Here is a 22244-nt window from a genome sequence, read left to right on the forward strand (position 1 = left end):
GGTGTAGTGGTGGTTTTGGCAGTGTTAGGTTTATGGTTGGACTCGATGATCTTAAAGGTCTTTTCCAACCAATATGATTCTGTGATTCTGTGATTCTGTGAGTGCATTAATGACTCAGCACATCATTTCTGTCCATACTTCCCTTACAAACCTACACTTTCAGGATTTATACAGGCCATCTGCTCTGAAAAAAGAAAGGTTGAATTGAAATCTTGTCATGGAAAAGTCTCTTTTGAATAACGTTAAAGGAAATGATTTGCATGTTTTTAAAAACTGTGGCATTGTGTCAGTCATCAAAACGTCTCCCAAACACTGACCTTTCAGTCCTTGCAACCACCCCTGCAGGGCAGGTAAGTAAGTGCGATTATATTAACTAATTCTACATGCAAGGAAAGAGAAAAACAACAATGTTAAGTGACTTGCTGAGTCATATGCACAGCTGGGAACAGCACAGTCTGGAGGTTCATAATAAGCTCGAGTTGTATAGTGTTTTGCCACCTTCTTGTGTTAATACAACTAGCAAAATGATTTCAATCTACAACCTCCTGTCAATTAATCGATATAAGTACTTTATAAAATCCTAAAATACATGTAAATACTACTGCTGATAGAAACAGTACGCAAAGCTAATCCTCAACTAAGGATGTATGATGTAAGAACCTTGACACTGGCCTGAAGCAGAAGAACAAGCCCTTTTTTGTGATATGAAAAATCAAAAAGCATACGCTGAACTAGTCAAGTGAACTATACATTAAAAAATAGTGGTAAAAACCTGGTAACAATTCTAAAAGCCTTTGCTAATGCCCTACTAGCTTCCTTTTCAGATAGTAGTTCTGATTACCATTACCTCTGGGTGATGAGTCTAGGAACTGTTGTAGTATTTTTTTAAACAAACAACGTGCAGATGTTTTTAAAAAACCCCAACAATCAATTAATCCAATTTTTTTATATTGGTTACTAACCACATCCAGTAGGTATTCTAGTACAGTGGACTGACAAATGTTGTTGTTAACACAGCCTGTAATTGCATTATCTCAAAAATGACCGCAGGATGGAACATGCCTAATTGCAGTGTCCTGATAAACTGAGAGTCAGACTACTTTAGCACATGAAATCGGAACCATCCACTTGCAAAATTAATAGAGGCTCTGTGTTAAAATACCAACAAAGTTTGTTCAGCAGATGATAAGAAATTATTTTCATGCACTTATTTAACAAAAAGAAAGAAAAATGCTAAAAGAAAATCCAAGAAGGAAATAAATGGACACATAAAAATGCTATTGACATGGCAGAGTTCAACTGACAGTCCCCTGGAGATTCTGAACCCAAATCCTTCCCTCATATCCACGTGGTATGGCTCAGTTTTAACATATTGCTGTCCCCCTATCCTGATGGCCTTGATGCAGCAGTTGTCTTCTGTTGAACAAAGCACCGATGCACATGCTTACCATTGTGACAACTTCACTGGGATTTAGGCCTCTGCTTAAAATTAAGCCAGCGCTTAAGCTCTTTGCTGGAGGTGATTTTAGCAGGAGGAAAATGTAGTGATCATGGGCTACTGAAATTGAACATTCATTGTGCAGAAGAGAGTAGAAATTTGCTTTGTGAGACTAGAATTTGACTCCTGCACTCCGTGTACAGAACCCCCAATACACATAGGCATTGAAGCATGAATGACAGGTTGAAGACAAAAGAAATGATCCACCTCTGAATCTCCTTGCTTTCATGCATTTAAGATTTCAAAAACAAAGCTAATGGTAATTAAAAAAAGCAGCCAAACAAATCCAAAGAAAATAAAGATGACCCATACTGAATCATAGTTTTGGTGACCACATTGGGACAGCAGACATCTTGGCTCATATTGCATATAACTGATAAACAGGTGAGCACCACCATCTTTTTTTGTTTAATATGGATGTACTTAACATATCCTGCCAGTTACCTCTGTGCATATGTGTCTACCTCATCCATGCATTGCAGTTGGTTTGCAGATGGGGAGTTATTGCTGGGGAATGCCTTATCTTTTCGCATGAAGCTGCAGAAAGTATCTCCATTTTCTGATTCCCCCATCCTTTAGATTCATGTCTCATCCCTCTGCTGACAGCTGTGCACCGCAACATCCAGGAGACCCTTACCTTCCTCCAGAGCTCCAGTCTGCTCGGAAGCTGGCGATGGAGGCGGGGAAGGAGGCAGGTTGGCTGACTCTTCGACTGCTAGAAATCGAACCATGAAAACGACATACAGCAATTAATTCCCGGGAGACCAATGCTTGATACTAGCTGCAGTCAGCCTGTTCTGCCCAGCTGAGAGAATTACTCGATGGGGACTTGTGCCTAGTGGGTTTTCAGATAGACCTTTTCAGAATACATGGATTTTTAAAGTTATAATAAAAGGGGGGTTGTTTTTTTTTTTTCAGATGGTATGAATTATTTACAAAATGCTGGTCATAGAGTACAATACAAAAATCGAGTATGAACTTATCTTTTAAACCAGTATTTCCACTTAGAAAACCTTCAGTCACTCAAGGCAACAACAATAAAGCATCTGAGCATGAGAGATTTTACAAATTCACGCTGACTGTCAGAAACTAGCACCCAATCTCTTCAATTTAGCTTGAGTACATGAACAAAAAACATTCTGCACACTTTTTTTTTCCTTCTGGTGAGTTCAAGGTTAATCACAGAATACATGCAAATATTGCTCGTCTAAATACAAAAGACATCAGCATAGGGAACTTATGTCATCCATGACATAATAGTGATTCAGCTGAGCAAGGCGCAGTGAAATCTTAGATGCACTTAGACCAGGTTTTTGGATGCATTCCCAGTCACGAGACTAAATGCTGAAACCAGATGATGTTTTTTCAATTATTTCAATTCAAGTACAATGAAATCCTAAACAAACTGCTTCTTAAATGAACTCAGCCTAACCTCTGCATCTGATTTCATACCAATCACTTCGAGAATTTTTTTCTTGAAAAACAGATCAACTACTGGGGCTTAACCAATGTTTTTAAAAAAAAAAAAAAGAAGTAACAAATCTGTTTTAACAGATCTGTCTTATAAATGGCACCTCTCAACAGGCAGATCTCAGTTTCTGATTCAGGGCTTCTTCCCAAGCATAGAAAGGCCAGTTTCAAAGCCCCAGCAGAATTTCCCAGGCCTCCTCCTACTGAGTTCCATGTGGTTTGGAAGAGACTCTTAAGCAACTTGTCCTTACAATGTGCTGTCCAGGGACAGAATATTTGTATCTTCATCACAATGAAATTCTACCCGCACTTATTTAATAGTCACTGACCACAGGAACTGTAACACAACAGTTTCTAACTGAAGACATACTTCTCAAAATATTTTTAAAATGCCTTATCTAACTGGATGGAACTGAATATCCATTTTGTCTCCCCCAGGCCCCAGTGAAGCAATCTGTGCTTAAATATGTACAAAGTGTTTTGCAGAATTGGGGTCTTCCATGTAAAATTGAGCCTCTGTAAAGAAGGGAATTACCAAGCAACACATCTCCCTGCTGCAGTTCAAAATTAGTTCAATGAAGCAAAAGACCTTGGGAACCAAATTTCCAACAAATATTCTAAATTACTCATTGACTTTAATTCATTCCTAAGCAGGGTCCAGCCAGTGTACCAAACAAAGCAGAGTGCCTGTGGGGAAAATACCACAAGGCATTATTTTGATTTGATCACAACGTACATGCACTCAGCAGAACTTATCCTGGGGCAGGCTTGCAAGACTTGCCCTACCTCAGGACAGAGTACGGCCTTTCTCTGGCCTTTGGTGTACATATTTTGAGCTACTGTGAAATTTTCTGGCAGGGAGGAAACACTGTATGTACAAATGGCTGTATACTTACTTTTTTATATATATATATACACACATACATACTGGTATTTCAGAGAGACATTTCACAAAGGAGCCAGCAGGAGGATTGGGGCACAGCATGGACCAGTGGCAGTAGTACCATTCGCAGTCTGGACCACTGGCATTTGCTTCTACCACATGTAACTCCCTCTCCCACAACCTTCCCTCAGCCGGCCCAGCTGCTAACACTTCTCCCACCCTCACCTGGTGTGCCTCATTCCTCTCTGCTTCCTGCTGAGGTGCTCCTCCTCCATCTTTTTGAGTAGCTACCACCCAACCAGCAAAGCCTCACTTTCTTTTTATATGCCTGTCCTCTCATCTTTGCCTCTTCAGACCTTAATCTTTCTCTCTCACGTTGTACATAGCTGAACACAAAGTGGCTCTGAGCGTGGCTGGTTCCCACCAAACATGACGACAAAACCACTACCACCAATTACATTCACAGCTGCGCCGCTCGGGAGTCAGAAACCAGGTGGAGAACTGCTGTTAGAGCAAACAGTGAATGAGACAGTCACAGGGCTGTGAAGAACTGGGGCGACAAGTATACCGCTACTATTACGTGGTTCCAGCATTTATCCAGTGGTGCTGCAGTTTACCCAGGACCATAACCTATATGAATACACAGCTGTAACTGTTTTTTGTAATATACATACATATATAATAATGTTATAACATTTGCAGCACGAGGATACTTTGAACATTCTTTGTCTCGTTTTACCTAAAGGTAGTGGTCCAGGCTGATCTTTGTGCTGGGCTTCTTTTTCCTGTTCGCCTTTCAAGACTGCTACAGCTTCAGCTGTTACTACTTGTACTATCCTCGCAGACACTTCTTCTGTGGCAGCAGCGAAGTTAGAAAAAACAAAGAAAAGTATGCTAATAAGAATGATGTTTTAAAATTATAAAGATTAGCTTAAACAATAAAAAATGGAGGCTGACTTCATCCATTTTAAAAGGTAATCTTTTTTCCTGAAATATAAGCAAATCATTAAAAATAAAACAGAAGGACGAGATATTCCAAAGATCTCTCAGTAGAAAATGCTGAGTATTTATAAAAACCAGGACCCCAGCCTTTACAGTAAGATGTACAAAGTATCATTAAATGCTCTTTCTGTTAGGGACAATGTGCAGCAACTGCAAAATTTTAAGATGATCATTTATTAAATGTCTAGAAATATTTTTGCAGGTATTGTTTTGCAAACAGGGGTAGAATGGCCAGCTGAGTAATGCGATTTCTTGACATTTAATATATGGAATTAGCTGCAGTCTTAAATGCACTTTGGATTATATTTCCTCCTCATCAGCACACAGTTAGTATGCTTTAAAGCCACCTCCCAGACAGGCAGCTATGCTGATGAGGGACTTGAAAAAGAAGGGCCAAATAACATTTCTGTATGATTAAAATGTATACTTTGTCCTCCTCACCCGTTTTAAGACTTCAACACAAAGCTTTATTTAAACAGTAGGTCTGAATATCATGCAGAGGGATTGCAGAGGATAACATCAGTTTGGTGGGGTGGGCTCTCGGGCCCCGGTCTCAGACACAGGCTTGGCCTCCGGCCCCTCGCTCTCGCCGTGCTCGGCACAGGGAAGGGGGACTCGTGTGGAGCCAGCTGAGGCATTGCATGCCTGACAGACCCAGGTACCACAGGACCTGTGCTTTGCTCTTCCCCACTGCCCTCAACGTGTGGCATGCCCGAGAGGGGCCGAGGAACTGGGTGCTCTGGTGAGCAGAGAACGGCGGTGGGACCACTCAGGGAGTAAATACTTCCAAACTTGAGAAATTGTATCTCAGCTCAGCTCTAGACCCACTCAAAGGTGCAGTGAAATGTCATCAGGCACACAACTGCATGTGGAAGTAACCAGAGGTTTCCTGCCCTAAGGGCAGTTCAGGCACCTTTGATCTAGCAAATCAAGGACTTAAGGGTTGGTCCCGCAGAACCATCTGCAAAAGAATTCAAGAGAAAAAGGGTTTTGTTTTCTTATCTGTGTATTAGTCCACTCTCCCTTACTCATTAATCAACATACTCCTCCCTCTCATAGCCAAACTCAGGGGAAATAAACCCCTTTACTCTCCAGCTATTTCTGAGTGCTGGCTGAGAGTTGTTCCAAACGCAGGGTGCCGGGACCCGACACAGACCTGAGCCCTAGGGAAGGCAACAAGCTGCACAGCCGCAGGCCCACCAGCTGCATGGCTGGGCACACACCTGAAAACAGAGCAAGAATTTCAGTGCTGCTCCACCCCGCGCGTGGAGACAGAGGTTTCTAATGGCAGACGGCAATACACCCTGCTCCTGCCAGGAGTCACTCGCAGAGCCCCCATTAATCACCCATCCTGAGGGCAGAAATAAAAGCTCTCTGCTCACCCGTTACTGCGTCCTTCAGGCAAGGACCAGCTGCGAAGGGGAAGTATATTTAAATCAATGCCCTACATGTAACTTTACAGCAACCAACCTAACAAGGGACGCTGTCCATTAGATTAATAATGATGCTTTCTTCTCACAGTTAGTAGTCTTACAGAATTCCTTTGTACTTTTAATGTAAAGTTATTCCTCTTCATTTGTCGTTCAGAAAAGCTGATTTTTTTCTCCCAAAAAGCATAGCTGTGAGTTACTTGACTTTCAGAGTCGTGTTTGCCTAAAAACAAAGTGCTACGTTAGTGTCTCTTTTGCACAAACTATGTAACGAGATATTAAAAAAACCCACCCACTGGCAAAGAACATTCATAATTGTTGGTATTTATATCTTACAATTCATTTCCCTCCTGACTGGTTGCCAGGAGGGCAGTGACTGCGATAGTTTTATTGGCTGCAGCCAACAGCAAGAGTAGATGGATGAATGTCAGAACAACTACCAAGCAACGAAATAAAAACCTGATTTAAAACACCGTTAGCCCAAGAATACATGAGTACAAACTTGCCAAGGATAAATTCAGACTAGAAATCTGAAGACACTGCTTTCCTACTGTCAGGGGTGTGACGTTCTAGCAGTCTTCCACATAGCAGGAAACAACTCAACTGGTTTTGAGATGGAGCTCAATGCATTTATGAAAGGGACTACATATGATATAGATGCCTGTATTAGCAGGAAACTACGAATGGCAGCTCTAGTTCTCTGTCCCTCTATTAAACAACATCCCCCTAGTATGAGATGAAATTCCACTTTGTTGTTAAGTAGATCGAATTGAACACCATAACCCCATAAATCAAGTCATGCGTGTGGTTAGTCCTATGGACCAAAGAACAGGGATATTGATGTAAAGCCCATCAGCCTTCCCAGCTGCCTTTCAGGGGCCTGCACCTCATTTTGGGGCTTTTCTAATTTCTCCTGCTTCCATGCCTGCTGGATGCTGGGGGTGCACCTCTTGGTTCTTGGTTCACCTTCTCGGCACCTCTTGGTTCCTTCCTCTTGTGAGAAACATGGAACAGATACCTCAGAGACCCTCCCAGACTGCCACGTGGTGCTGCTGTTGCAGAGCAGTGGACTGGACACAAACGGTCCCTCGGAATCATTACAGGTCCTGACAATTCCCTGTGTTGTGAGGCACATGCAGACTGCAGAGCACAAGCGACATGGGATAAAACTGGGAGAATGAACCTGTGGCTTGGCCCATCCCCTTCCTGCAGACACATGGTGCCCCCTTCCATGCCACGCCATGCAGCGGAGTGCTGCAGCACCTTGCATGGGTGGACACGTGGGCAGGAAACAAACCGCTCTTCCATAAAGTGTCCTTTGATACTTGGCATATCCCTGTTCAGATTCTGCTCTTTCAGAACAGGAAAGAGTATTGCCCCAACAGCTTTGGTAAGCATGGAGAATGGCACAGAGCTTGGCAGAGTACCACGGCTCCAGAAGACCCCACGCCGATTGCCACCACCACTTTACGCCTGAAGGATGTGACACGTGACCCTTCTGTCAAAATTTCCATGAATCTACTAATCGCAACACTACTGACAAAACTAACATCATCAAGTCTGTACTGTTAGCTCAGATGAACAAATCAAGATTCAATTAGGAAGACTGTTAGAAGAATCAATTTTTTAAGCTTATTTTCACATGAAAATTTTAAGAAAAGGCTCCAATTAATTTTTCAGATATAGAATATGCAAATGTATACCAGATTTAGTACTCTGGAGCATATCCAAGGGAAACCCACTCAGTCACCTGCTCTCCATCACCCAAGCTACTGCAAGCCTCCTCCCAGCAAGGTAAGACAAATCCCTATTAAAAATGGTCTCCTTTGTTACAGAATTTACACTCGTTCACATCTAGACTGGTTCTGGAGTGCAAACGGGCTCTCCAAGGCTGGAAAACAGTTCCCATCCTCTCAGCTCTCTTCCTGATTTAATTTGCTTGGGACAAAGATTATATTCCACAGGAAGATATGGCTGGGGGTGAAAGGTTGCCTCCTGAAAAAACAGAAATTTCAATTTCAGGCTATGCAAAATAAGAAAATAAAAATACAAATGGCCTCTGGGGTTGGGGGGGTGTTTGTTTGTTTGGCTGGGTTTTTTTAATCAAGAAAGGCTCACTTCTGAACACTCTGTTGATGGATATTTTGGGTGACACAGGAGGCACCGGCAGTTCGCCAGAAGAGCAGTGCTTTTGCTATACATGACTGCTGCAAAAGGACAGACATTTTTGTACTAATGGACACTATAAATAGCAGATCCAATGGGTAAGTCAAATCCTCACAGGGCAGCTATTGAGACTCTTCATAGTCTCCTTATGGTTCAGTTAAAGTTCAAGGAAGCCTAATGATAAAGAACAAAAAAAGAAAAAGGAGAGTTAGCCAGCCTGGATGCCAGGCAAATTCTTCACAGCCTAAAAGCTCTGGATTCATTAGAGATTTGCTTGTAGAGATTTATTTTCCCTCTCTTTATGCAGGTAGACATTCTCTGACTCTACTTTGTGTCACAAAAATGGCACTAACAAATGACAAGTAACACCAAATATATGTTTCTTAAAGGCAACAAGGACCTTGGCTTCACATAAGACTCCAGCACAATGAGGAACAGCGACATGGCTTTTCTTTGCATTTTGCAGAGAGTAAAATGCTGCTCCCTTTTACCAAGATGTCAGCTGTTCATGATACAGGACGCAGACTGAGTGTCCCAGTTTGATTTCAGGGAATGTGGTACCCAAAGGTGGTCCTCGAATGTGATGTCCATAACAGAGCGGAGACATTGTGAAAGATCCTCAGCACGAGCTTTCAAAAGCCCCCTGACGATGAGCAGGCTGAGCCGAGGGGCCGGGAGCTAACACACAGGGATGGTGATTCTGCTGCTCAGAAAGTTGTCACTTCAGACCAAGCTTAAAGGTTGTCACTTCAGACCAAGCTCTGATGCGGCTGTCAGGTCAAGTCTGCCCAGTTGCTGCTAGTGCCACGGCTGCTCTCTGGCAGGAACAGGGGACTCTGCCCTGCTGAGAGGGCAGGCACCTGTCTTGGGCACTACGCTAATTTAAACCAAAGTTAATACTCAAACGAGCAAGCACTCTCTGCTCCTGGTTTTGGAAGTCAGCCCAATTCTTCTACAAACCCCAGCATACCAAATCAGGACATCTGGAATCTCCCTGCTCCACAGATATAACTCAGGGACACAAAACCTTTCAGAGTACTGGGATGCACATGGGATGCTGAACCAGCTGCTGGGTCTGAGGAGCCGCAACCTTTCCTCTTTGCTGGGTTTAGGAGGCCTGGTGCCTTCAAAAGCTGCTGCCCTCCTCTTAAGCACACCCAAGGGCACAGCAGCTGCCCAATCCCCACCCCAGCTTGCTCTGGCACCGATGCTTAAACTGCAGTAGGCATCATCCAGACACTCCCTCCAGACACCTGAGAGAGCCCCCCTTCACTGACAGACTCAATGAGGGGCCGTTAAGTGAGGTTATATGCCAAAGCATGGCTACAGCAGAGCCAAAGATCTGGGATCAGATCCTGTACAAGGCCAAGATGTAATTCCAAAGCCCTCCTTCATTTCTTATTGATGCTGCTGCGGTTGTCAATTGACTGCAGATGTCTCCACTGGCACCTGAATCCATTACCTACGTTATTTTCATTTCCCAGGAAACGTTTCCAGTCCATTAAGTTTTTTTAACAGACAGGTTTACCAGCCCCAGAGACAGATGTACGGATGGCGGCAAGAGTCTTTAAAAAAGGTGTCTGAGCTTTCACCAAATATTTCCAGAAAACTGTTAGAAATAATTGGCAACTATAATGGCAAGAGCAAAAATTAGATCTGTGACACCTCTCCGCAGTGATGGGTGGTGTCTGCTCCCTTTGTGTCCTTTTTAATGGTTTTCCTTCAGACTCCGGTACTTTTTCTCTTTCTCTTCCAACCTACCATAACCTCAGGCTCAATCCGTTGAGGAGCTGAGTTTGCTATTAACACCACTTCCTAGGTGAAACTGCTCAGGCTCAGATATTTGCCTCTGACAGCCCTCATCCAGCAGTACCTTTTATGTTCTTCTCTCTCCCTCCTACCCCTCTACGCAATGCTGTATTATTATTATGAGGATTGTTTTTGACGGGAGAAACTTCCTATGGGCAGGGCTCACGGCATCTTCCTGCTTTGCAGGTACGTGCCCCGGCGCTGCCGCAGGGATCCTGCCAGCAGAGGAACCAGGGCTGGTACAGCTATCCCTGGGGAACAGCTGGCTCGTCAGCTCACATAACAGCGTCAGTGATTTCTCAGGCCACAGTTGCCCCAGTCAGACCAGAGTTTCTCTCCCCAGCTCTTCTTCTCCTTCCCTGACTGTAGTCGCCTGTGTTTCATTACTGCCATTCAGCCAGTTCGCTCAGCCCACATATCACTTCTTCCCCCATTTCACAGCAACAGGGACAGCTCCTCCTAAAAAGAAAAAGCATTTCACGTCGCCACAGTTTTACTGGGACACTCTTCCCAGACTGGAGCAGCATCACCCCCTGCTTTTTCTAGCGACAGCTCTACCTGATACCACTACGGTGGCAGCGGATCTTGAGTTTGCTGTAGCCATGGAAGACGCCATCTGGTCTCTGTAAAGCAGAACTGGTTTAAGGCATAAACAAAGTTTAACGTGCTGGAACCGCACAGCACAACAAATGCTCCAGGAGAAAACTGAAGGAAAGGGATGATAGGAAGGAGGAACAGAGAGGAGGAGACTGCAAATTGTGTCAAAACTTCACATGCATTTACAATGTCACCCCTCAGACACCTACCAAGAAAATTAACAGTGAGCTCAGTTAAAGCAAAGGGTAATTAACGCTCCTGGAGCACTGAGGCTAAAACAGGGATAAAGAAAGATGCAAACAGATGGAAAGGATAAAATAATATGTTTCATTAATTTTGCTACATTTTAGGGAAGGAACACAGGCAGAGCATAGCAAAAGGATTAGCTACATGTGTGCTTGTGGAATTGGGAAAACAAAGCAATTTCAGTCAAAATGTGCCTGTCAAAATCCCCAGTGGGGTGCAGAGCAGTTTCCAAGGTAACCAGCACTAATTGTTGGCACAGTGGAATCGAGTCAACAACAAAAGCAAAGAGCAACCTGGCTGCTTAGTGAGGCAAAATACCCCAAATATATTCCTGCAGAAAGGAAAGCTACAACGTGGCTATTTGCTGTCTTTGACAATTTGAAAAGCAAAGAAGACCTATGGATTTCCCCCCCTCTGGGTACCACAATTGCGAGTGCAGCAGGACTACAAACCAAACAGCTATTCGATTTGTTTAGAGACATTAGCCAGTCCCCTAAGGACGGGTCCTGAATTCATGCTCAGCTCTCCTGGAAGCTGGTGGACAATTCTTGTTTCAGTCAAGACTGCTGAAACGCTAGGGAAAAAAGACCTGGGCTTCACCCAGTGACATTTCTGATGGAAAAACCAAAGACGCACCTTGGACTTTATCACTGGGATCGTGACAACTCTAAGTATTGCCTTTTGCACTCAGATTAAAAGAGAAATGCACAGCAGCAATCAAAGCAGTATGAATAAGTTATACAAAACCTGAATAATGCCAACAGACTAGTGCTTGCGCTTGAAGAAAAAAGCAGTAACATAGCTTTACAGAAGTCAAATATTTGCTCTCAAATGGCTTTCGTGAGTGTAAATATTTTGGTGTAAGTAGGTCCTTGATCTAGATGTTGGCAATATGAGCAGCAATTGGCAGGAGATATGAAGGCAAATAATGGGAACATCAGCTTTTAAATTAAATGAAACCACAACACAACTGACAAGTATCATTTCCCTAATAAACTCGTTGACTTTAAGCTACTGTAGCATCAATGAGGATAGTGACAGATTAATTTAATGACCAGGATTTATCGGCTAACCAACTGAACAGGTCAGAAAAGGCTTGTGTTTTGGGAAAGAAATAGCTTTGATTGCTTAATGCATTGAACCCCAAAAGTACAAACATTCAGGTTACCTTTGGGGAAAGATATACTGCAGTGACTATGTGAGAAGAGCATCTACAGGGGAGCTACAGCTGGATCCCCGACACAGCAGCTTCACACCCTGTTGAGCCCCACAGCAAACGGCTTACGCCTCCGTGTTTTGGGGTACTTCAGGTATTCAACAGCCCCTCCGACCTTCTCCTTAAACTCAGGATTGTAAATCTGAATCACCATTATCCAGCCCTTAACATACCTGCTTTATAGCAGAGTAAATCTGGTGCAAAACTGGTGTCCTGGCTGCAGCCGAGCTGTGTCGGACCGGTTGTGCTCTGGTACAAACAGGAGGCTGGAGGGTGGCTTTCCCGTGCACCCCCGGTTGCTCTGCAGCATTCAGGGAAGCAGCAGCCCAGGGCTCGGGCCGCTGTCCATGGACTGCTTCCACACGTTCTGCATGTACTTCACCTCCACTGCCCTGACTGCATTTTCCTGGTCACTTTCGTCAGCAAGAGAGTTGGACAGGTAGTCCAAATCTCAAGGCACACAAGTGGCAAAATCCAAAACGACTTGTGCTAGGAGCCAGGAGTAATTCAGAAAGCTCCCATGAGCCCTCTCCTCCGGCTCTCCAGCACATGCTGGTGTACGTTCATTAGGCAAAGGCCTCTGCCACGCTGTCTAGCAGCTGTAAAACAAAACACCAAGGGATCAGTCCCCACCCCTCCCCTTGAAATATGAAAGTCTGTTAAAAAGGAGTCATACGAATGTCAGTACAACACAGCAATGTTTTAAAAATGAGCCCTCATTACTGCAAATACTTGCTCCCTGTGCATCCCCCTGAGTCATATCTTCTTAAGTCTACTGCCTGGAACAAAATATTTACTACTGTCAGCATTTCCCAGCCAAGTCAGAGGTGGGAAAAGCTAATCGGTTCTGTTTCATGTGATGCATTGGCAATATAATTTACAGCTAACATGCAATGCTGAAGCAGACAACACCAGGCCCTCAGCCAGGGCAATGCAGTGAGGTCCCACTTGGCCTTTCCTAGGACTTGGTATCAGCTAAAACCATTACTTACACGATGAAGCAACTATATCTATCTATCTTTAAATCATGGACTCCTTAGGACTCACGCAGAAGAAACCACTTTGGCTTCAAAACAAAGAACCGGAGACTTAATCCTTTGAGTGTGAGTAAACACGCGTAACAGGTAACTCACTTTTAAATCAATATTTGTTTTGAACTTCAGTACATGTTAAGATTTTAAATAGACAGACTTTTAAGAACTAATTCTCTTTTAATATAAATGGGAGAACAGCACACAGAAGTCAATGGAGCTTCAGCCACCTACAGCAGGAGGTGACATGTCCCTTAAAGTTCATTTTTAGCTCCTTTTGGGCTGATTTTGAACACTTTTTACAGTGTTTCCTGTGATCTTTTTACAAAAGAATTCAAAGTATGCTACACAAACTCTGCTGAATTTAAGTTTAAAATTAACAACCCGTGCACACATTGTGTGGGATTTCTAGTCGTGCCTGGTCAGAAAGACTGAAAATCATTCTGTCAATGCAACAGAATTCTGGATCATCCCATCAGAGGGTACGGTGACACATGAAACGCAGCAATACCGTGCCCTGTTCACCCCAGGGCTCACACGCTGCCAGCCCAACCCTGCTTAACCAGCTAGCTCTGCAATGCAGCAACAGCTGCACAGCTAATCTCTTCCCAGCTCTGCTTCCCAGCCTCACCCCGCGCCTCTACCAAGCCAGATGTCTTTCTCCTGCCGACTGCGAGGAATGGTGTTGTGTACTTAAAAATCAGCGTGTGAGCGTGCCCACAGACAGGCGGAGCAGAACAGGTCCCGTGTCACATACAAATTAACCAAGTCCCGCAGAGGTCGTGACATGGGTGGATTTTCAGAGCAGTTTTCAGTCCCACTCAGCAGTGTTGCCATCTCTCCCCCTCTGTTCTGGCACTGCCCCAGTGGAAGGGAGTCTTGTCTCTCTGCTGGGTCACTGCCTCTGGATGGACTCATCCCTGACCGCTCACACAGCCTGCTCTCATCCACTGCCTGCCCACCCTTGGAGACTACTGGCCCCACACCTCTAAGTGTGCGAAGTGATTAGGAAAGAGAAATGTGCACCTACTCTTGCAGAAGGAAGGTACGAGAGATGCACATAAAAGCCCTCAGTGCACCTTCTGAACTACCTCTTGCACTTTTTCTGACAGACCTGTCTTCTCTGGGCACTTAAACACCTGCAAGCTTCTGCAGCCACAGTGATGGGGACCATCTGGGTGCTGTGGGGAGAGCTGAGACCAGGGTTTGGGTCACTGTAGCCACCAGGAGAGGTCTGCATCCAAAGGCTCTCAAGTGTACAGAAAATGAGAAGCGGCTGTGGAAATTCAAGGTCACAGAGGAGCTACACTGGATGGCTGGGACAAAGCTGGGAGCACACAGAGAGAACAAGAAACTAAAAAAAAAAAAAGCCAGAGGCAACATTAACTGCGAAAAGATGAAAAGAAGGAAGAGCTGACAGAGCAATTGCTTAGAAGGACAATATATTCTTGAATAGAGAGAAAAGATGACAGTGAAAGGAAAGAGAAAGCAACTCACGGACCAGAACAGCTGATTATTTCCCTTTACAGCTCAGCAACAACCTGTGCAGGCTGCATTACCCTGGATTTGGCACACAGTCTGAATTTGGGGTAAAAAGCAATAGTCACAGCTGAAGCCTTTTTCTTCTCTCATACATGGTGCAAGGCTATGGATGAAAACAGTTTTGGGTACGTCAGCAAGACTGCCACATCTATGCAGCACTGGCAGTTGATACTTCTGCTCTTCTTTATTAACGTATCTGTCTCATCAGATGCACGGGCTCCATGGAGGGAGGACCAGACTGTAAATTAGTTTTATCACAACTGCCATAGGCTCTATAGGTTGCTGGGAGCTGTACCAAACTGATCGTATATCACTATGAATTAGCCTCAAGGAAAGAAACAGGAACAAAAAAGTGAAATATCTGGGGTTTATTTTCCCCTACCAAAGTATATAGTGACCCCAAGTGAAACTGATTTCCATGAAGTATTCAATCTACTCAGTCCTGAGTGAAAATGACTCTCTGGGAAGCAGCTAACAGGTTTTCCTGCCTTGGAGATAATGATATCTCACAGTTATTTTCCACTGTATGCAACTAAAATTAAAGTTTTGACCAGGTATTTTTCCACATGCAGGAAAAGGGCTCACTCACATGATCTAATGTACACAGCTGGGGTGCCTTCAGTTTCCTGCACTTTTTGCATGTCATGAGGAATGCATCAGTAATAACAAAACCCCAAAAAACAACCAAGACTGCATTTCTAAACCATCACCTCAGAATGGGTTTTCCAAGCACCACTGACCCCGCTCTGCAGTCAGTCTGTGAAACAGCACAGGAAAACGTAAATGTTTTGCTCAGCATCCGAAGGAACAAATGACAGAATCAAAACCAGCACGTAGCCCTCTCACTTTGAGTCTTGCCTTTGAATTTCCACATCAACCTTTTCACAGCTGGTACAGACAGGCACTGGATCATCAGTGCTCATCTGCAGTTAATGCCAGCCGCTTTATGCTGATTTCCATCCGTTCAGCTGGCAAAGGCAAGCAAACCTGTATTAATGATCATTATAAGGATTTAATTTAAAGTGAGCAGTTAATCTACCAGTAGCGACTCCACAAAATGGAAAAACCCAAACCAGAACACCAGTACACATCAGGTTTTGCTGTCCTTACTCAGGATATGAATATAGCATGAGAAGAGATGATTTCTTTCTCTGTATTGTAACCTCACAGACTAAAACAGCAGGGAAGGCAAAGACAGGGGGGGTTGTCCCTGGCTTCCTTTGAGTTCCTTGCTCAAATTAAAACCCAGATTGCCTTTACTTTCCAATTTTAATACAGAGTAGCTCATCAGGGTTAGTCAAACCAAGAAATTTGCATATATATATCTCACACATGTATCTTGCACTGTAAATACACCCCAAAGTAATATTTCCTTTTCGTTTCCATGGAAGTCGTGCCTCTGTGAGGGCAGCAGAGTGAGGTCCCCATCGCAAAGCGCTCCCAGTCTCTCTCCCCATCTATCCTGTCTCCCTTAACCTTGAGAAGCAAACGCTAGAGGAAAAGGAAAAAAAATTAAATCCTCCTTTCCTTTGTCAGACAGCCTGGCTGTGGCTCAGAGCCGTTACAGAGAGGCTGTGCACTCCTGAATGCTAAATAAGCTCCCAGGCTACATACTTTCTCTCGGAGGAGCTTAAAAAGAGATCTCACTCTGCACAGGGACGTGTTGGCATGGCAACACGGAAAAAAGAAATCAGCAACGCCTGGCACTCCTTGCAGGAGCAGCAGACTGTTTGTGCGACTCTCATTTTTGTAAGTGATCTGATGGTACCTACCTCCTCTCCGCCCAAGGTTAAACCCACACCCAGCTACATGTGGAAGGGCAGACGTCCAGCCCGTGCGTCGGGAGGACCTGCCTCTGTCAGGAGCACCTGGGGACGGCGGGGAGCTGTGCCTTGCGCTGGGCTAACCTGTGGTTAGCCAGGGCTGGAAAGCACACCAAGCCACACATGAGCGTCCGTAATGGGAAAGGGGAGGAAGGGATTTCCGAAGCGTGGGGGTGAGCAGGTTAATGACCACGGCTCTGGGCTCTGCTGCTCCACAGAGTGTGAGACCCTGAGAGCCGTGCACAGGGCGAGGGGCTAGGAAATGAGGCAGGCGATGCCCACCAGCATGTCCCGGGCTGTCAGCTAAGAACCTGCTGCTTCTCTTTCAAGGTGACTTTAGAGAAGAAAATGCCATTTCAGCTCTGCCCGAAACAAGAGCAGCTGTGTGTCTGCAAAACAAGGCTCTGTTGTTTGGTAATGAACCTTCCTCCAAATCTTCCTGCCCTCAGATCAAAACTGGAACGGAAAATTATATGCTAGCACAGTCCTCAGCGATACCACCTTACAGATGCAATTGCAAAGACCACTGCCCACTGCCAAATATTGCCCAGTGCTCCTGCATGTCCTTCATGCTGCCATCCTGGGGATGGAGACCATGATGGCTTCCCTTCAGACGTGACAGGGAAGAGCCATTGAAGCACTCCACCTTCACCTTTCTGCAAGGGGCAGAGCTGAGCCAAGCCCAGAGGGCAGGAGCCCGCAGAGAGGCAGCGTGCAGCCCTGCACAGAGCCGTGCCACCTGCCTGTGGCTCTGCTGCAGCCCTTCTGCGTGACCTGGGGTAGTTCTCTTCACACCTGTCTGCCTTTTCTCCTGGCTTTTACAAGCCTTGTCTACTTTACATAATTCATAAATGCACAAGATGTCTCCTACCATACACTGAAAACGACTCCAGCACAACGATTTAGAATGTGGCCTCTGGACACAACTGCCCCACCAGTCACTCAGCTAACACCAATGCTGGAGGGTCGAGAGCCGGCCCGTGGAAACAGCAAAGTTAGGATTTACAACCCCCATCAGAGCAGGCAGTCAAATATGGATGGCACAGAGGAAGAGCAGAAGTGAACAGACAAAGGGCAAATTTTTGCCCACAAAAAGGGGAGACAAAAGCAAAAATTTAACTCCCAGGATGTGTTCTGTATTTGATGGGATACTCACTCTGCAGCAGCAATAGCTATGCTGGCTACAGCAGCCCCTGAAGAACAGCTGCACACATTTTCAAGAGGTACCTTTGACAAACAGTGCTCGTGGCATATAGCCTGAATTGACTGGTGTGGTCAGAACAACACGTTATGAAAGATATTTCCTCCATATCCTGGCCTTGTTGCTCCATGTTGCATCTCCAAGGTTCTTATCGATTACTTTTTCTGGGAACACTGACGGCACCAAGTGAGCGCTGGTTGCCAGGCCAACACACTCACACGCGTTTTGCTATTACTCCTTAAGGAAGCACAGCTGCTTATGCAATTCCCTCTTACGATGCTCATACCTCAACAAGAAAACGCCAAAGTGAATCAAAACACCAACAGGGAGCCCAAAGGAAATGGCTGGTTGATGCCTTCTCTTGGCCAGATTCAATGCTGACATGGCACAATGCAGCAGTTGACTCTAATGGTGTCACTGCACCTGGTTTGAGATACAGTTTTCAAAAGTGAATCTGAACCACGTGCTGACATTTTCAGAAGAGCTTTAGGGATAAAAGAGACGGATGGCTGAACTTCTCCAGGTGTCTGACTCCCAGCCATGGGAGGCAACAGCACTGGCACACTGGGTTATCTCACCTCACTGCCTTTCAGGCAATAATTTTTGCATGCTTGCACTGTCCAAAACTGTGCCAGACCCTCCAGCTCCTACCAATACATTTCAATCACTGACTGACTGATTTCTGAAGTCTCAAGAGGAGGTGGGAGGACAGAGCCAACCCCTCAGAGAAGTTAGGGATGGACAAAATGCAATGTCTTACTGGATTTAGTGACCAATAGTGCCAGCCACAGAAAAACCTGCAGAGACTGGTCTTTGCAGCAGTTAGTGAATTTTCAGAGTCAGGGAGATGATAGCTGGGGGTGGGAGACGGATGGGAAAAGACGGAGTTTCTCTGGCCTCATTCCCAGTCCTCTGCAGAGGGACAGCTGAGAGGACCTCTACAGCAAGCTTAAGAGAGAATGGTAAAAAAAAAATCCATTTTCTACGAGTGCCCCAAAGAGGTTCTGCTGCCTCCATCTTTGCTCTCTTTGGCAACATAATTTGAACGTCTAAAATATTCCAATAATGTGTCTCAGAAAATGACACTTGTATTACTCTTAACACAGAGAAGAAAAGCTTTAGAAGTCTGGTATGTTTGCCTGTATCTAAATTGGCAAAGATGATGGTGTACAGTAATTACTGTCACATTTCCTGGGCAAAAGGAGGGAGATCAAAATGCCTAATTAACAGCTTCTTTCCCATGGGAGCCATCAATGACATGGTAAGATGCAGTCTTCCAGCTTTGTAAAATAAACAACTGAAATGGGACAAACACAGCAATCACATTCATCTTTGAATGTCATTGATTTTGCATCCTTCTGTGCATTTTGTCCATGTTGCTCGAGACATGCCGCTTGCTGAAAATGCACATCTGACACAAAAGCTGAGAGGCACCTTTGGGGAACAGGCATTCAGGGAGCTTGTGGGGGGCTCTGGTAACTCCAGGAGGGCTTAGGCAGCAGCAGGATGGCCAGTGCAAACAGCCAAACGAAAAGGAAAGCTCTGACAAAGCAGTCCTGTTGGAAAGAAAGACTAAAAAGGCCTCCGTACAAAGAAGGCCTGTTTGTATGTTTACTGGCAGTGCCATCTGACTATTATCACTTGTATGGCAAGAGAGAGAGAAAGACACACAAAGGAAAAGAAGTTAAATGAGAAGTCACTAGAAGGGGAAAAACCATTAACACACCATGGGACCAAGCGATGACTCAGTGCAGTTTCAGCCTGGAGAGGCTGTCGTGACCCCTTGCACAGAGCTGCAATCCTGTCCCTGCACAACCCGCCATCGCAGCTCCAGTCCTGGCCCTCGTGGGCTGAGCACCCTGAACCGGCAGAACTAAGTGTCATGGTGATTTTCTAACAGCACAGTGGTGGTGAGGGCCATGAACAAGATCCTCTTTACCTGGAGAGTGGCTACTACAAGACAAGGCTAGGAAAGACGATGGGACACAGACTGTTTCCTTGACACACTCCCAGGTGGCTGAAACCAGCACTATCCCTATCTTCACCACAGCTTCTTTGCATAGCCAACCTAAAGGGACTCCCCACCTCTGCTCAAGTATTTACTGGCCATGACCGGGCAGTCTTTCAGGCTGACATTCCCTGCAGCTTATTTAAATATGCTTATTTAAAGAGTAGCTGGTCACAGGAATAGATTTGTTGCAGATGCCCATTTAGTCTGGTTGAACAATGCCTAAAACAAATGGCTGAATTAGAATAAATAACATTCAGGGCTATAACATGAATTGCCCCTTGCCACTTTTCTCCTCGGTTGTTCCCTGCAGACTGCGCTATTCCTGCTGCCTGAATCCCTTCCTCTCCGGGGTAATACCGGCCGTCATGCAAAAGCTGTGTTGGCTCTGGATGAACAGATAAAACTGAACCTCTTTCTATTGTCCTTACCTTCTCTTCAATTTTTCCTTCTCTCCCTGCCACTTCCCACCCTGCTTTGCTCCCTCACAGCTTTCATCTGACCAACTCTCGGCCCTTCGCCTCTCCTCGCTCCCCACTGCTGGGTCTGCTCCCCCACCCTTCCTCAGCCCCTCACTCACCCCTCAGCTCAATGCTGCCACTTCTCCATTCCTCCTCACAGGTCTAGGGCTCCCACCTCTTTCTGTTCCACCTGCAGACTAACACATACCAGTCTGTGGGTCCCCCCAGCCACCAAAAATCCCAGCCTCTCTCATTTACCTGTCATGGGCTCCCTCTCACCCGCCTTTCCTGCAACTCAAGGGCTCTAAAAAACAAGGCAGGAATGCTCAACCTGCAATTGGTCCACTGTGCTGTGTCAGGAAGACTGCTACAATTTTCTGGCAGTCTCTTTGCACCCCACATGGTTTGGGTACCCTACCAATTAATGAAGGGCTCTGCTTGTCACTCTGGCAGGACACATTACTGTCCTTAACACTGACTGACACCAGGACAGAGCCACTGTCCTGAGGCTCTGGTAATAGGATTTCAGGAAATGCTTTCCCTTCATCTGTCAAAAAAATAATTCATCAAATAACTGGGTGGGTGTGCTGGTTTTGGCTGGGATAGAGTTAATTTTCTTCACAGTAGCTAGTATGGGGCTCTGTTTTGCATTTGTGCTGACAACAGTGCTGATAACACAGGGATGTTTTAGTTACTGCTGAGCAGTGCTTACACAGAGTCAAGGCCTTTTCTGCCTCTCACCCCACCCCACCAGCCAGTGGGATGGGGGGCACAAGGAGCTGGGAGGGGACACAGCCGGGACAGCTGACCCCAGCTGACCAAAGGGCTATTCCATACCATATGGCATCATGCTCGGTATATAAAGCTGGGGGAAGGAGAAGGCAGGGGAGGACATTCAGAGCGATGGCGTTTGTCTTCCCAATTAACCATTACGCGTGATGGAGCCCTGCTTTCCTGGAGATGGCTGAACACCTGCCTGCCCATGGGAAGGAGTGAAGGAATTCCTTGCTTCGCTTTGCTTCTGTGCACGGCTTTTGCTTTACCTGTTAAACTGTCTTTATCTCAACCCACAACTTCTCTCATTTTTACTCTTCTGATTCTCTTCCCCATCCCGCTGGGGTGGAGTGAGCGAGCAGCTGTGTGGGGCTTAGTTGCTGGCTGGGGTTAAACCATGACAGTCCTTTTTGGCACCCAACGTGGGGCTCGAAGAGTTCGAGATAATGACAGGTTTGATTGGAATGTGCTAGATCGAATTTACAGCTGTTATTGCTGTTTAGCTATTAATTGGCAGGCTCCTGTGCTGGCCATGGGGCTCGCTTGCCTTACTGTATATTAGAGTCTAGTGCTCATTAGTGGCTGCTTTTTGCTTTTGCTGCTTGCTGTCCTGCTGATCACCCGACTCTTCTGTGCCTGGGAACACTTTGATAACAGGGATGGCCATGCGCCTGGGCTGGCAGATGGCCAGGGCATCACTGCTGGTTCTGTGCTGCTGTACTGGACCAGCTGGAACTCCAGTGTGAACTTGAGTTGAAGGGACTGTGACCTGTGGATGAGTCCACGCAGGAGCAGGACACCCCAAAGCGTCTGTGGCCGTGGATAAGCCCACACGAGAGCAGGTACATCTCGAAGTGTCTGTGGCCGTGTTTATGTCTGTGCCGCAGCAGGTACACCTCTGAAGGGATTGTGGCCCAAGGGTAAGTCCACGCTGGAGAAGGTGCACCTCAAAGCATCTGTGACTGTGGATAAGCCCATGCTGCAGCAGGTACACCTTCAAGCATCAGTGGCTCTGCATGGCTGCAGCAGGTACACCTTCAAGCATCAGTGGCTCTACACCTTTGAAGGTACACCTCAAAGCATGTGG

The 22244-nt window shown here is 45.6% G+C and overlaps 1 protein-coding gene across 1 annotated transcript in view; it reads right to left on the reverse strand.

The window, feature by feature from the left end:
- The window catches only part of MAP2 (microtubule associated protein 2), a 75147-nt gene that overhangs the window by 47209 nt on the left and 5694 nt on the right, over positions 1-22244 (reverse strand). The window contains exons 2-3 of the mRNA XM_075511225.1: positions 4591-4704; positions 2136-2213 (exon numbers count right to left, since the gene is read on the reverse strand). Of these exons, the coding sequence (XP_075367340.1) occupies positions 2136-2213; positions 4591-4704 (192 nt within the window). The remainder of the gene's footprint in view (positions 1-2135; positions 2214-4590; positions 4705-22244) is intronic.

The sequence above is a fragment of the Mycteria americana genome, chromosome 9 (genome assembly GCF_035582795.1).
Source record: "Mycteria americana isolate JAX WOST 10 ecotype Jacksonville Zoo and Gardens chromosome 9, USCA_MyAme_1.0, whole genome shotgun sequence".
In the NCBI taxonomy this organism is placed as follows: domain Eukaryota; kingdom Metazoa; phylum Chordata; class Aves; order Ciconiiformes; family Ciconiidae; genus Mycteria; species Mycteria americana.